Below are 13,479 nucleotides of genomic sequence, written 5' to 3' on the forward strand. Positions count from 1 at the left end.
TTATCATTTTATGCCCACCCCTGGTACTGAGTCTTGCTCAAACAGACTCACATGCAGCTTCAATTTCTATCTCAGTGGATTTGATTTTCTTGTCTACTGTGACAAATACGCCACCTCCATTTTCCGTTTGCCTATCTTTTTGATATATGCTTAAATTTTCCTCAAAAAATCTCAGTGCTTTCTGTTTCAGGTTTCAATCAGCCTTCTGTATCTAGTATTAAGTGAGCTTCATTGCTTTTCATGAGCGGATCAAACTCTGGCACTTTGTTTCGAATGTTTTGGCAGTTTACCATTAAGATTTTAACACTCTCACCTGTAGGAGGCATTTCTTTCAGTCTTACACTGTTACTTCAGTTTTTCCTACAGCTATTATCATTTGGCTTGGGTGGAGTGTCACATAATCTAAAAAAAATACCCTATGTGCACCCCACACACAATCAGCTACCTGGATAGCAGCCTCTGATGTGTGGTGCACACCTGATGCATTTAGGGAGACCTATAGTTCTCAACACTATGGTGCAAGTCCAGGAAGTCACTGCCTAGCTTGTCATAAAACTGTTAAAGTCTCTGGTACAGTCCTTCCACTCAGAGGACCATGATAAACAGGGCTGTTGATAATGTTGCAAATTGTAAGCCCATCGAAACTCCGCATGCTAGGTTGGTCTTCTCAACCTTCTCTGCCAGTCACTGGAATTACCCAAGTCCAGACAACAGGCATCATTTGTTCCAACATGCACCACAATCTGCAGGTGGTTGCACCCTGTTCCCTCAATGGCTGCTGGAATACCCTCTTCTACATGTTGAATGAGACCCCCAGGCGTACACACTGAAAGCACCTGGTATCCTCTCCTGCCACTTTATGCCATATGTTTGAACTGCTGATGATTGATAGACCCCACCTCTTTCCTGTTTGCTTCCTCTTGATGCCAGAAAAAACAGGTTTCCCCAAAACATATGAACTGTGTCCCATTATCTGAGTTTCAGTTTCAGTGAAAGACAGAATCTCAAACTTGTTTGTTAGAGAGATTGGTACAACATCCTGAGTCCTTCCTGGTCCCCATCCACTCTGTACAGGATGTGTAGATATACCACTGACATGCCATGTGCAGTCAAGTGGATGAGTAATGGCAGATCCTATACTTTCTGTAAAGGAGACAGAATCCACAGGAAAGGATAGTACTTGAGGTACCTCTGGTACTAGTACCACAGGTCGCTACTCTCGGGAGCTCTTCCAACACACTGATTCATAGCAGCTGCTAATTGTTTGACAGTAGTGAGGGCAATTTCCAGCTGCTTATGAGCATCATCCATCTCATCCCAGTTCATGAACAGCATTCACAGTTGGGCAGCTTTTTGGCTGGTGCAATGTATTACAAGGCAGTGAAAAAAAAAACTTTAAATGAAGCCCACTGACTATCTTTTAGTCTGTTGAGCTAAAGGGTTGGTAATTCCCTGTAAGAATTGAAGCAAAAACACAAAATGATATCTCTATTAAGACAACACAAAAACCTGTGGTAAAAGTTACTAGTTTCCAAAGTGTTTTAAGGTTAATTATAGTTGTTAGCAAACTCAAAAACAGAGTTAATTTACAATAAATGCATATAATATATATGACTATTCCTCTTTAAGGGAAAATTAGCTGTAACACAATATGTTAATTTGAATATCTGCTATAGTAACTAAATTTACTACAAACTGCTCATAGATTATGCAGTGGAGAATGGTAGCTTCTGACGGTTCTCGAAAATGCTCTTTTATTTGTGTTGATATTGAGTGAAATTTGTGAATCACAAACACTGATTTGTAATTAAATAAGTTACATGCCCACAACACTTGTACCAGTAGCTTACAAAAGTATAGTTTTGTAAGTATTCGAAAATTCTCATAACCAATCTGTTTCTCACCTAATTGTACAATGAGATTAGAGAACATTTATTTTGGATGAGAATAGGCCTATTGTTCTTAAAAATTTTAGAAGAGTACAATTGAGTTTAATAGACAATAACAGTGTGAGTATGTTTGGAATTTAGCAATGTATCACAATTTAGCTATACTGTAGGACTGTGTGCCTTCAGGGAAAATAACTGCTGTAGCATTCCCTTACTTTCAGTTGTTCACACCACCATGGCCATGTTAGTTAATGTTACAAAACCGTATCAGTCAATGAACTAGTGAAAGGTTGGTCCTCCTTAGGAGACACAGGTTAATCTGTTCTCTCCACTTAGAAAATCTCCATTGTGGTTGCACCTATCAAATGGAAGTCTGTGTCGTCGATGCAAGCAAGCCACCCTTCGTTACCAAGGTCCTTGGTTCAAGGACAGGAAGGAGATTGGGGGGGGGGGGGGGGGTAATCTAACAAAATAGTTTGCTTTCCATCAGTCACACTACAGAATACCATAAAGATTGGAACTTTGTACTATCTTGTGTTTGAGAAAATGAAAAAATGCCCATTCACCGCATTACAATTCAGTGATGATGAAATGAAGTTTTAAGTGGGGAAAATCCGCTTTCTTTCATTAGGTTATGGAAGGATTTATTTTCTATATGGTTAAATTATCTAGGAATTTTGAAACATACCTCTGTCTGTATTTGTAAAAGTGAGTCTATTGAAAGGAAATTGTGTTCTTAATCGTGGTCTATTTTTCTTATTCTCAAGGGGGGGAAAAAAATTAAACTCCTTGCTGTGTTCTTTTTTCTGATGTGGTGTTTTTAACCCCATGGTTACGAACTTATTTCTGTCAGACAAGTTACATATAAGATTTTTACTAGAAGTGGAACATTATGCAATATGGTTGTTTCCCTTCACTCAACTGACCTGGTTAATTTTGTAGTATGTACATTTTTTCTCACTCATTTAATAAAGAATCTGATTAACCAAGGAAACAGGAATTTTTACCTTTCCAGGCTTTCAGCAGCCCCAGGGGCCTTCGAACAATTCCAGAAACTGCTGTTACACCATTTGGAACTAAAAGACAAAATGAGGAAGAGAAAGAATATGGTGATGATTATTTTGAATATGACAATGAGAATCCTGTGTTTCAATTGGGAGAGCAGGATAACATTACTGAAGAGTCAACAGAGGAGCCAGTTATCTCTCTCAGAGGTAAACAAATAATTGATTAAAAGGATGTAACTGTTATTAACTTACTACACATATTATCATAATCTTTCCTTTGAGATAAAAATATTCAAAAGTACATTTCCTCAGTGCATTGTCATCTATGAGCAATGAAATCAAATTTTGTTTCTCATTCTATCTTGAATGCTGCTCTACAGATCACCACTGGTCTCTTCAGTTATACATGCTGATTGCCTAATCCTGCACAGTATTGCTGTAGGCTGACAGTGTACAAAATTTTTGTCTTACCTCCTTCACAAGTTTTATTTGGTAGGCAGAAGCGGATAGCATATGACTGCTGTTTTTGTTGTTTGTGACTTGTAAATGGATAAATTTGGGCTCATTAACTCAGTAACTTTACAACTAGACTTCATCGTAGAATAAGGGTTTTCTATTGTTTGAGATCTGTTTCACGAATCGGGCTGTAAAATTTTCATTTAAATATGTCCAGTGTATACTATGAAAAAATTTGGAAAAAAACACCACATCAGATAACTGAATGGAATGAAACATGTAGATGCTATTAATAGTGCAGAGGATGTGTGAGAAACTGAAAATAATCTAAATATAGTGGTGAAGTGTATAAGAAAATATATATTTTCCAGGATATGACAAGCATTTTTAAGAATTCACATGCAGTTGGTGTGTATAAAACTGATAAAAAGTGAAACAACTTTTGAAAATGCAAAACACAGCTCTAAAAATTTCATATCCCACTTTTTTCGGTGTTGTAAGATTAACTGAAAACAGAAACCAAATAATTTTGATGTGAGTGTGGTAACTGCAAAGCTGGGGAGTCACAACACTTTTCCCCCCTTTGAAATTGATGCACTGGTCTTGATGGAGGTGTCCTGGAGATGGCTAACGTCCATAGGCATTGTTTGACTCGCCGTAAAGTCTCGAGGAGGAGGCTTCCCGTACGGACGGAAGTGTCTCCGATGATAACGGGTCGAGATGACAGGAGACGTAGGGGTCAAATCTGCTGAGGCCCCATGCACCAATCTGCCCGTTGCGGCAAGTCCAATTGATATGACAGGAGACATGGGCGATGTGTCGGCGTCCGTTGGAGGAGGAGGTGAGTAGATGTACTCTGACAGAGGATGGTCCTCCGGTTCCTGCATGGGCACGTTTCCTGGTGGCGTCTGTTCTGGTGCTGGCATCGCGATGACGGTGAGAGGGCTGCGTTGTGAGTATTGAGAGATGCCAAGATCCCAAGCATCAGGTAGAGCTAAAGGTGGTGTGGCGGCATTCGGAACAGGCATTGCTGGCACCCGAGGCCGAAGCTGGTCCAAATGCCGCACTGCAACACCCATGTCCGTCTGGATTTCATACAGGCGTCTGCCACGGTGTCTTAAGATGCGGCCCGGGCTCCATTTTGGCCGCCTGCCATATCCCCGTACCCAGACGAGGTCGTCGGCGGTGAACCGGCCAAGTGAAGGCACCCGCGGCCGTGAGGTGGGAGGCCGCAGAAGATGAAGTAGCGCGCGGGGCTGTCGGCCATGTGAGAGCTCAGCTGGGCTGTGATCGCCCATGGGGGTGAAACGGTAAGATGCCAGGAACTGGAGAAGCGCATCATCAGCAGCAGAAGAAGTCAGAAGTTTCCACATCTGAGCCTTAAATGTGCGGACCAGTCGTTCAGCCTCACCGTTGGATTGTGGATGGAATGGCGGGGCCGTGACATGCGTAACGCCGTGACAAGCACAAAAATCTGCAAAGTCGGAAGAGGCAAATTGCGGACCATTATCAGTAACAAGAGTAGAGGGGAGGCCTTCCAAAGAAAAAATGCTGGTGAGAGCACTGGTGGTTGCCGCGGTGGTAGGTGACGTGCAACGGACAATGAAAGGAAAGTTAGAGTAGGCGTCAATTACGAGGAGCCAATAAGTACCTAAAAAGGGTCCCGCAAAGTCAGCATGAATGCGCTCCCAGGGCTTCTCAGGCGAATGCCACGGGGACAAAGATGACTTCGGGGCAGCGGCCTGTGACGCACAAGGGCCGCAGGCAGTGACCATGTGTGCTATTTCAGAGTCGATGCCAGGCCAGTACACATGACGGCGCACCAGAGATTTTGTGCGAGACACACCCCAGTGCCCCTGGTGGAGGACACGTGGCGAAGCATTGTCAGTGAGGAAGAGGATAACACCATCCCTAGCCGTGAGGCGGTAGCGCAAAGTGTAGTAGTTCCACAACGGATCAGGAGTCTTAGCGGACGGGCGATCTGGCCAACCCTTCTGAATACAGCGTAAAACCCGGGAGAGGGTAGGGTCAGAACCCGTAGCAGCCACCAGCCTGTCCCCAGTGATGGGGAACCCGTCCACAACCCGCTGCTCGGCAACATCCAGGTGGAAACACAAAAGTTCGTCCCTATTGAACGCCTGATCAGGACCCATGGGAAGGCAAGACAAAGCATCAGCATTCACATGTTGAGCCGTTGGCTGGAAATGAATCTCATAATTGAAATGGGACAAGTAAAGAGCCCAACGCTGGAGGCGGTGTGCAGCCTTGTCGGGAAGTGACGTTGATGGATGAAACAAGGAAACAAGTGGTTTGTGATCCGTAACAAGATGAAATTTTGAGCCATAGAGAAAAACACCAAACTTATGAAGAGTATAAATGATGGCCAAAGCTTCTTTCTCAATTTGAGAATACTTCTGTTGGGCATCCGTGAGCATTTTGGAGGCATAAGCGATGGGTTGTTCCAAACCGTCAGAAAAACGGTGCGCAAGGACTGCACCGACCCCGTATTGAGAAGTGTCTGTGGCAAGAACAAGATGTTGGCCAGGTCGATAAGTAGCCTGGCGCAGGGCCTGTTTCAGCATAGTCTTTAATTTCCGGAAAGCCGCGTCACAGGACACGGACCAGTGAAAAGGCACGTTGTTATGCAACAGGCGATGCAACGGCTGAGCCACCGATGCCGCAAACGGTAAAAACTTGTGATAGTATGCGATTTTCCCCAAGAAGGCCTGCAGTTCCTTAACAGATGTAGGGCGAGGAATGGCATTGATTGCAGCAACAGTGTGTTGAAGCAGACAAATACCATCCCGAGAGAGTTGAAACCCCAAGTACGTGATAGATGCCTGAAAAAATTGTGATTTCTGAAGATTACACTTAAGACCGGCAGTCTGTAAGACATTAAAAAGTGTGCAGAGATTTTGAAGATGTTCTTCAGTGGTGGAGTCAGTGACAACAATGTCATCCATGTAATTGATACACCCCGGGACAGGGAGCAATAATTGTTCCAAGAATCGCTAAAAGAGAGCAGGGGCGCTAGCAACCCCGAATGGCAAGCGTTGGTATTGATAGAGGCCGAAGGGCGTGTTAAGGACCAGAAACTGCCGGGAAGCAGCGTCGAGAGGAAGTTGATAAGCTTCTGACAAGTCAATTTTAGAAAAATACTGTCCTCCAGCGAGTTTAGTGAACAGTTCTTCAGGACAGGGCATAGGGTAAGTGTCGATGAGGCATTGAACATTTACAGTGGCTTTGAAATCGCCACAGAGACGAATATCACCATTGGGCTTAGCAACTGCAACGACAGGAGAGGACCACTCACTGGAAGTGACAGGAAGCAAGACCCCTGAAGCAGTGAGATGATCCAACTCCCGTTTTACCCGATCACGAAGGGCCACAGGAATGGGCCAAGCCCGAAAAAACGTAGGCCGAGCAGTGGGTTTGAGCGTGATATGAGCTTCAAAGTCGTTTGCACGGCCTAACCAAGGAGAAAAAAGGGACGAAAATGTCATCGACAAGGAATCCAGTTGAGCATAAGGAATAGCGTCAGAGACAATATTGACAGAGTCATCTATGGAGAACCCAAAAACGTGAAAGGCATCGAAACCAAAAAGATTTTCTGCATTGCTCTGGTCGACCACAAATATGGGAACAGTGCGAACGATGGATTTGTAAGACACCTCAGCATTAAACTGTCCCAAGAGAGAAATCTGCTGTTTATTGTACGTCCGTAATTGCCGAGTGACAGGGGACAGGAGTGGAGAATCCAGCTGAAGATACGTCTGAGAATTAATTATAGTGGCAGCAGAACCAGTATCCACTTGCATGCGAACATCTCGACCAAGGATTTGGACAGTGAGAAATAACTTACCTGAAAGGAAGAAGTGCAATTGACAGACAACACAGAATCAGAATCAGCGTCATGTTCATGAACATCATGTATGCAGTCTGATTTACAAACGGAAGACACATGACCTTTCTTTTTGCAATTGTGACACACAGCCCAACGTTGGGGACAATCCTCGCGTGAATGTTTCGTAAAACACCGCGGACATGAAGGAAGTTGCCGGGGATTTTGCTGCAGTTTCTTAGTGGGTTGTTTACGGCTAGGCCGAGGCTGTGCATGGGAGCATACTGCAGCCACGTCGGCCGGCGGGGACGCGCCGCACGCGTCGTCAACAGCGCACAGAGGTTGTATTTCCCCGACGTCACCCCACGCTTCTATTTGTGCCCCAGCGGCGCAAGAAATTTCAAAAGACTGCGCAATGGAGAGAACTTCATCTAGAGTTGGATTCGCCAACTGAAGGGCACGTTGCCGAACTTCTTTGTCGGGCGCCGACCGGATAATAGCATCCCATACCATGGAATCGGCATAGGATTCTTTGTGAACGTCAGTAACAAATTGACACTTTCGACTGAGGCTGTGAAGTTCAGCAGCCCAAGCACAATAGGACTGATTTGGTTGTTTTTGACAATGATAAAAGGCAACACGAGGGGCTACCACACACGTTTGCTTTTGAAAATAGACAGACAGAAGGGAGCACATTTCGGCAAAGGACAAAGACGCAGGATCCTTCAAAGGAGCCAATTGCGACAACAACCGATACATTTGAGGTGAAATCCAGGGAAGGAACAGAGACTTACATGGTTGTTCGTCCGTGACATGAAATGCCAAGAAGTGCTGTCAAAGACGTTTTTCATAATCAGACCAGTCTTCCGCCGTCTCGTCGTAAGGTGGAAAAGGAGGTACAGCCAACGACGAGAAATGCCCCGCATTTGACGCCGCGACGAAATCGCGAATCACCGCTGTTAGAAGCATTTGCTGTTCAAGGAGATTTTGCAAGAGCTGCTCGACAGTAGCCATGGAACCCTGTGAGTCAACGGTGAAAAGGAAAAATCCACTACCTCGTCGCCAATTGTTAGATCTTCAAATTTAACTCATATTTCGGACAACACAACAACACATATAAGTCACTGAGTAAGTTGACCTGTGTACAAGTCGGCATTTGATTAAACACTGAGTCTCAGTCTAGCGGCCGCTGCTCGGCTGGCCGCTTAGGTGGCGCAGCTGCTGCATGGCTGGCAGACAGCGCCGCACATAGAGGACGTGCGTAATTGCGCGGCGGCACTTTGAATAATCGGCGAGTCATAACAGTAGTCCTTCTCAGGATGCCAGTGTGTGAGTTTCCACAGTAATTGTTGAGAAATATTTATTCTCAAGATAAGTTTACAGATTTTCTCATTGTCAGATATTAATTGGTTCATTTGGTCAGTTAGCCAAAAAGTGGGCTATACAAAGTGAATAAATAAATAAACCAAAAACATTTGAGAATATGATTTAAATCTTCAAACCATTCATCCTAACAGTGGCTGTGGAGAGATCATGCATTGCTGTCCTGAATTTTGTCATCTGTAGCCCCCCCCCCCACACACAAGCATTGTTACAGTGAACAAAACCATATAATTTCTTCTCACTCATCTCCAAACTGCCCACTGCTTCTGATGTGTGATTTCCTCCACTAGTGAAAGGGCCATTAGTGCACATTCATTGCAGGGGCAATTGTAGAAGTCAGTCAAAGGGAGGAGGGGCTAATGGGGGGAAGGAGGGGGTTTGGGGGAATGGAATATCACTCAACAGAAGGAGAGTTGAGGTCCTCCAGTGACAAATTGGTAAAATTTGGTGTTGCTTAAAGTAGTTTTTGGTAACTGTTTTGGAGTTCAGGGTAAAAATGTGTCTACAGAATGTGTGTGCACGGGAAAATAATACAATTTGACCCAGATGTCCAGCAAATTCAAAGTTTTTGTCTGGGTTCAGCAATTTAAGTTTTCGTAGGGATACCCAGCATATTTAGCTTTCTTGATTATTGTGAGTGGTACTTGTACATTAATGTGCATCCAATGTATATTAAGAAATAATAAGTCACCCGTTTTAAGTTAAATGATATTTATTGGTTTAGATAGTAGGTTATTTGCCGCTCTTATTCTGTTGTTAAAATGTGTTTCAAATACATTGCAACGTATATTGCTACATAATTATAAAAAAAAAGATTGAATCTGTTGAAGTAATATATTCGCTGATTTCTGAATTCATTTTATCCATTGTAATATGATATTGGGGGGGGGGGGGGCGCTATTTCTTCCATCCCCCCCCCCCCCCCACTTGCCACTGCCCCTGATTCATTGTGATTTATGTCCTCCACATTTTGGCTGGGAAATTATCTCTTATTTTGGGAGATGATACACGAAGTATGAAACATTTACTAACCATTCCTTCTATTTTGAATGTCTAAAGATGTTCTTAGAATCATTTGTACACATGTCTTCTGTAGTATTTTAACTAATTATATTACTCTTAATGTTCTTTTGCATCAACTTTAATAATCTGGCCATTATCACCACAGTAATTCTCATTGTCACTGATTGTTTCATTTCTGTCCTTTACATGTTCATTAATTAACTCACTTTTCATAATAATATTGAATGTAATTCAGGGTGATCCCCTCACTTGAAGTTTCCACTACAGACTGCCAACATTATTTTGATAGAAGTTACATTCTAGCACTTTGTACCAATGTTTTCTGTTCACATAACTCAAAACTTCTTTGTAATATCCTTGAATTTTTTGCTCCTAATTATTGTCACATTGGTAAGATAAATAATATGTAAAAGAAAGATATAAGATTTTTTTATTTTATTTTACTGGTTTTTGTCATTAACTTTACTATTTCTTTTTCCTGGGTAGCACAGAAAATTTAAAATTTGACTGGATGATCACAGAGTGGTCCAAATGTTCACAGACATGTGGCAATGGTGGATTTCAGGTAAATAAATAGTTTCATTTTATCACTTTATCACATACTTTTTAATAATGCAGTGCCTATTTCATTATGAAACATACATTTTTTTTAAGTGTTTGGAGCATTCATCTTCAGAAACACTTTTGATAATTTCACTTTATTATAAATAATTACTCTTTTGATTAATGTTCAGCTATTCTCTATTTACTAGTTGTGTAAGAAGATCATAAAGCTTAGCATGTATTTTGTTTGTACTGTATAACATTTTATAGACAAAAAATTCTGATTGTCAAATGCTTCAACTTGAAGACCAATGCAGGAGGATGGAAAAACACTGGAAATGTTACAAGTATAAAATGCTGCAAGACCTGATATAATCAGTTAAGGAAACATGTGATCCATTGTAATTCACTAATATGTATTTCTCTTGACTGCAATGTCAAGAAGCAGTTTGATAACTGGTTTCAGTTACAGGACAAATATTTTGATATCATAGTTTCTAATGCTAGAGGAGCATGAGAAGCTATGTTCTAAAAGTGCTTATTCATAGCTGAAACCAATTACCTAACTGCTTATTATCAAGACAAATGAAATTATAATGATTTAAGAAATGTAAAACCAAACAATGGAAGGTCCATAATTCCTTAACAACAATATTATGAAAAGGATAGATTCCTGCTCACCACTTAGAGAAGGCATTGTGGAATGTGAAATGTGTTTTATTCATCTCATAATAGACACGATTTCAGAACATAAGTCTGATGTCCAGGAGACATGTCAAGGTTGCAATTAGATAATTCGAAATTTTGTCACACTTACAATAATACTTTGTGGAGAATTTCCTTATTTAAAATTTGTCAAACTTACAGTATTTACATCTACTATAAGTATTATTAATTTTTATTCTATTTTAGGGATGCAGTTCACAAAGTATCACTTCGTCCTTCATGAAATCTTCCACAGAGTATTAGCACCATTCAGTTAGAAAATCATGTAACTTGCTTTTTAAAATATTTATCTTCATATTCATTATGTCACAGGCTTTTATTGTGTTGTGAATTTTCTTGGCTATATACTAAGGAGTGTAGGAAAAGAACCACATCAAAGATGTATAAAGAGGGGACAGTTAATATTTTTAGGTCCTTAAATAATGGTCAAGATGATGCCCTCAGCTGTGCAGAGAACATGTTACGAATTATTCTTCTTTGCAACTTTAAAACTTGTGTAGCATATCATATCGAATAACAGACTGATTAAAGTAGCTATAGTATGCTATTTTCCTGGTGGCCATATCAGTGGCACATATGAAAAGGGTGCATAACATTTAAGCTTCTGGAGCAAAAGTCCTTCTTCAGAAACAGAAAACACATTCACACAAGCACAACTCTCTCTCTCTCTCTCTCTCTCTCTCTCTCTCTCTCTCTCTCTCTCTCTCACACACACACACACACACACACACACACACACACACACACACACACACACTGTGGCCCAGTTATGTCAATCTACCATATGTCGAGGTACTAAAAGTAAAAAGGTGAACAAAGCTCATTGCTGTTTCTCTATGAATGAACGTGCTCCAAAGTGATACAACTCCATCATTTTTGGTACATAGACAGTGGTTGCACAGCAAACACATGAAACGATCCAAAAGTGTTTCTACATTTGACATAACTGAAAGTGACTTTAATGCTTGCAGACAACAGCACTACACAAGTAACAGCTAAATGTGATGTATGCATCACAACCACAACCAGTGGTGCCAACTCTATCAAGGGGAATTCCCATCTGCATAGTTCAGAGGAACTTATGCTGGAATGGTGTATCCAAATGGCCCTTGTAGTGAAGCAGCTATTGAAGTCATTTGTGTTGTGATGTGCAGCATATTCAGCAACTGGATGGTCAAGTTTATTGTTCACCACAGTTTGGCAGTGGCCAATCATGCAAATATATTGTTCCCTGTTGAATAGATAGTTGATTATTTGCCATGTCCACATTGAATTCTGTACAGTAATTGCAGCATGGCTGACGTATAACATGGCTGCTTTCACATGGCCCAGGGTTTTATTGGATGGGAAATTTCTTTGGTTGGACTGCAGTAGGAAGTGGGTCGGTGTGCAGGACAGGTCTTGCATTTGGGCCAACCATAAGGGAAAGACCCATGGGACCCAAGATTGGTTACAGGAGTGGAAGAAACAGGAATGGAACAGGATGTTCTGTAGGTTGGGTGGGCAGTGGAACACTTCTTTGGGTGATGTAGGTAGGATTTTGGGTAGAATATCCCTCATATCATGGCACAACTAGAGGTAGCCGAAGCCCTGGCCTAGCTTTTCATGGCCAGGATGATACTGGGTTTTCATAGGAGTGCTGGTCAGTAGCTGGTTAAGAGGTTTACTGATGTCAGAGTAGGCAGTGGCACAGGAGATATGTTTGTGGATGAAATGGGTAGGATACTGTCTGTCAATAAAGACTCTGGTAAGGTTGTCAGTATATTTCAACTGCTCCTGCCGACCACTCCAGATGTGTCATTGACATGCAGTGAGGCTTTAAGGAAGACACTTTTTGATATGGAATGGGTAACACATGGCAAAGTGGAGATACTGTTGGTGGTTGGTATGCTTGATATGAAGATGTGTATTTCTGGAGCCATCTGAGAGGAAAAGACTGGCATCTATAAAGATGGCTTATCACGTTAAGAAGGACCAGGTGAAGCAGATGTGGTAGCAGGTGTTGTAGTTATGAAGGAACGAGCAAAGATTGCTCTTGCCATAAGTCCAGACCATGAGAATGTCGTCAGTGAATCTGAATCATGCAAGGGATTTTAGATGTTGACTGGATAGAAACAATTCCTCCAGAAGGCCCATAAATAAGTTGGCATAGTATGGTGCCATGTGAGGATCCACTGCAGTATTACAGATTTGTTTATAGATTTGCTCTTCAGAACTGACACAATTGTGGGTCAGGATATGGTTGGCTTGGTGGATTATGAAAGAGGTAGTGGGTTTGGTATCAGGAGGAAGTTGGAAAGGATTGTGTTCCATGCCCACAAGGTCACGGACATAGGAAATGTAGGTGTACAAGGCTGTCACATCTATAGTGACCAACAAGGAATCTGGTGGTAATGGGACAGGAATTGTGGAGAGATAGTGTAGGAAGTGATCAGTATTTTGAATGTAGAGTGAGAGGTTATGGACAGTAGTTTGGAGGTGTTGGTCAGCAAAGACAGCTGTTTGTTTGGTGGGAGCATTGTATGCAGCCACAGTGGGATGACCAGAAGTGAGACCAGTGGGGTTGGGTTTGTGGAGTAGGTAAAAGGTAAGAGTGCAGGGAATTACTGTT

The 13,479-nt window shown here is 42.1% G+C and overlaps 1 protein-coding gene across 1 annotated transcript in view; it reads left to right on the forward strand.

The window, feature by feature from the left end:
- Positions 1-13,479, forward strand: part of LOC126088470 (protein madd-4-like) — a 474,106-nt gene that overhangs the window by 380,458 nt on the left and 80,169 nt on the right. The window contains exons 17-18 of the mRNA XM_049906612.1: positions 2,887-3,103; positions 10,091-10,164. Of these exons, the coding sequence (XP_049762569.1) occupies positions 2,887-3,103; positions 10,091-10,164 (291 nt within the window). The remainder of the gene's footprint in view (positions 1-2,886; positions 3,104-10,090; positions 10,165-13,479) is intronic.

This window comes from Schistocerca cancellata, chromosome 6, assembly GCF_023864275.1.
Source record: "Schistocerca cancellata isolate TAMUIC-IGC-003103 chromosome 6, iqSchCanc2.1, whole genome shotgun sequence".
Taxonomy (NCBI): Eukaryota; Metazoa; Arthropoda; class Insecta; order Orthoptera; family Acrididae; genus Schistocerca; species Schistocerca cancellata.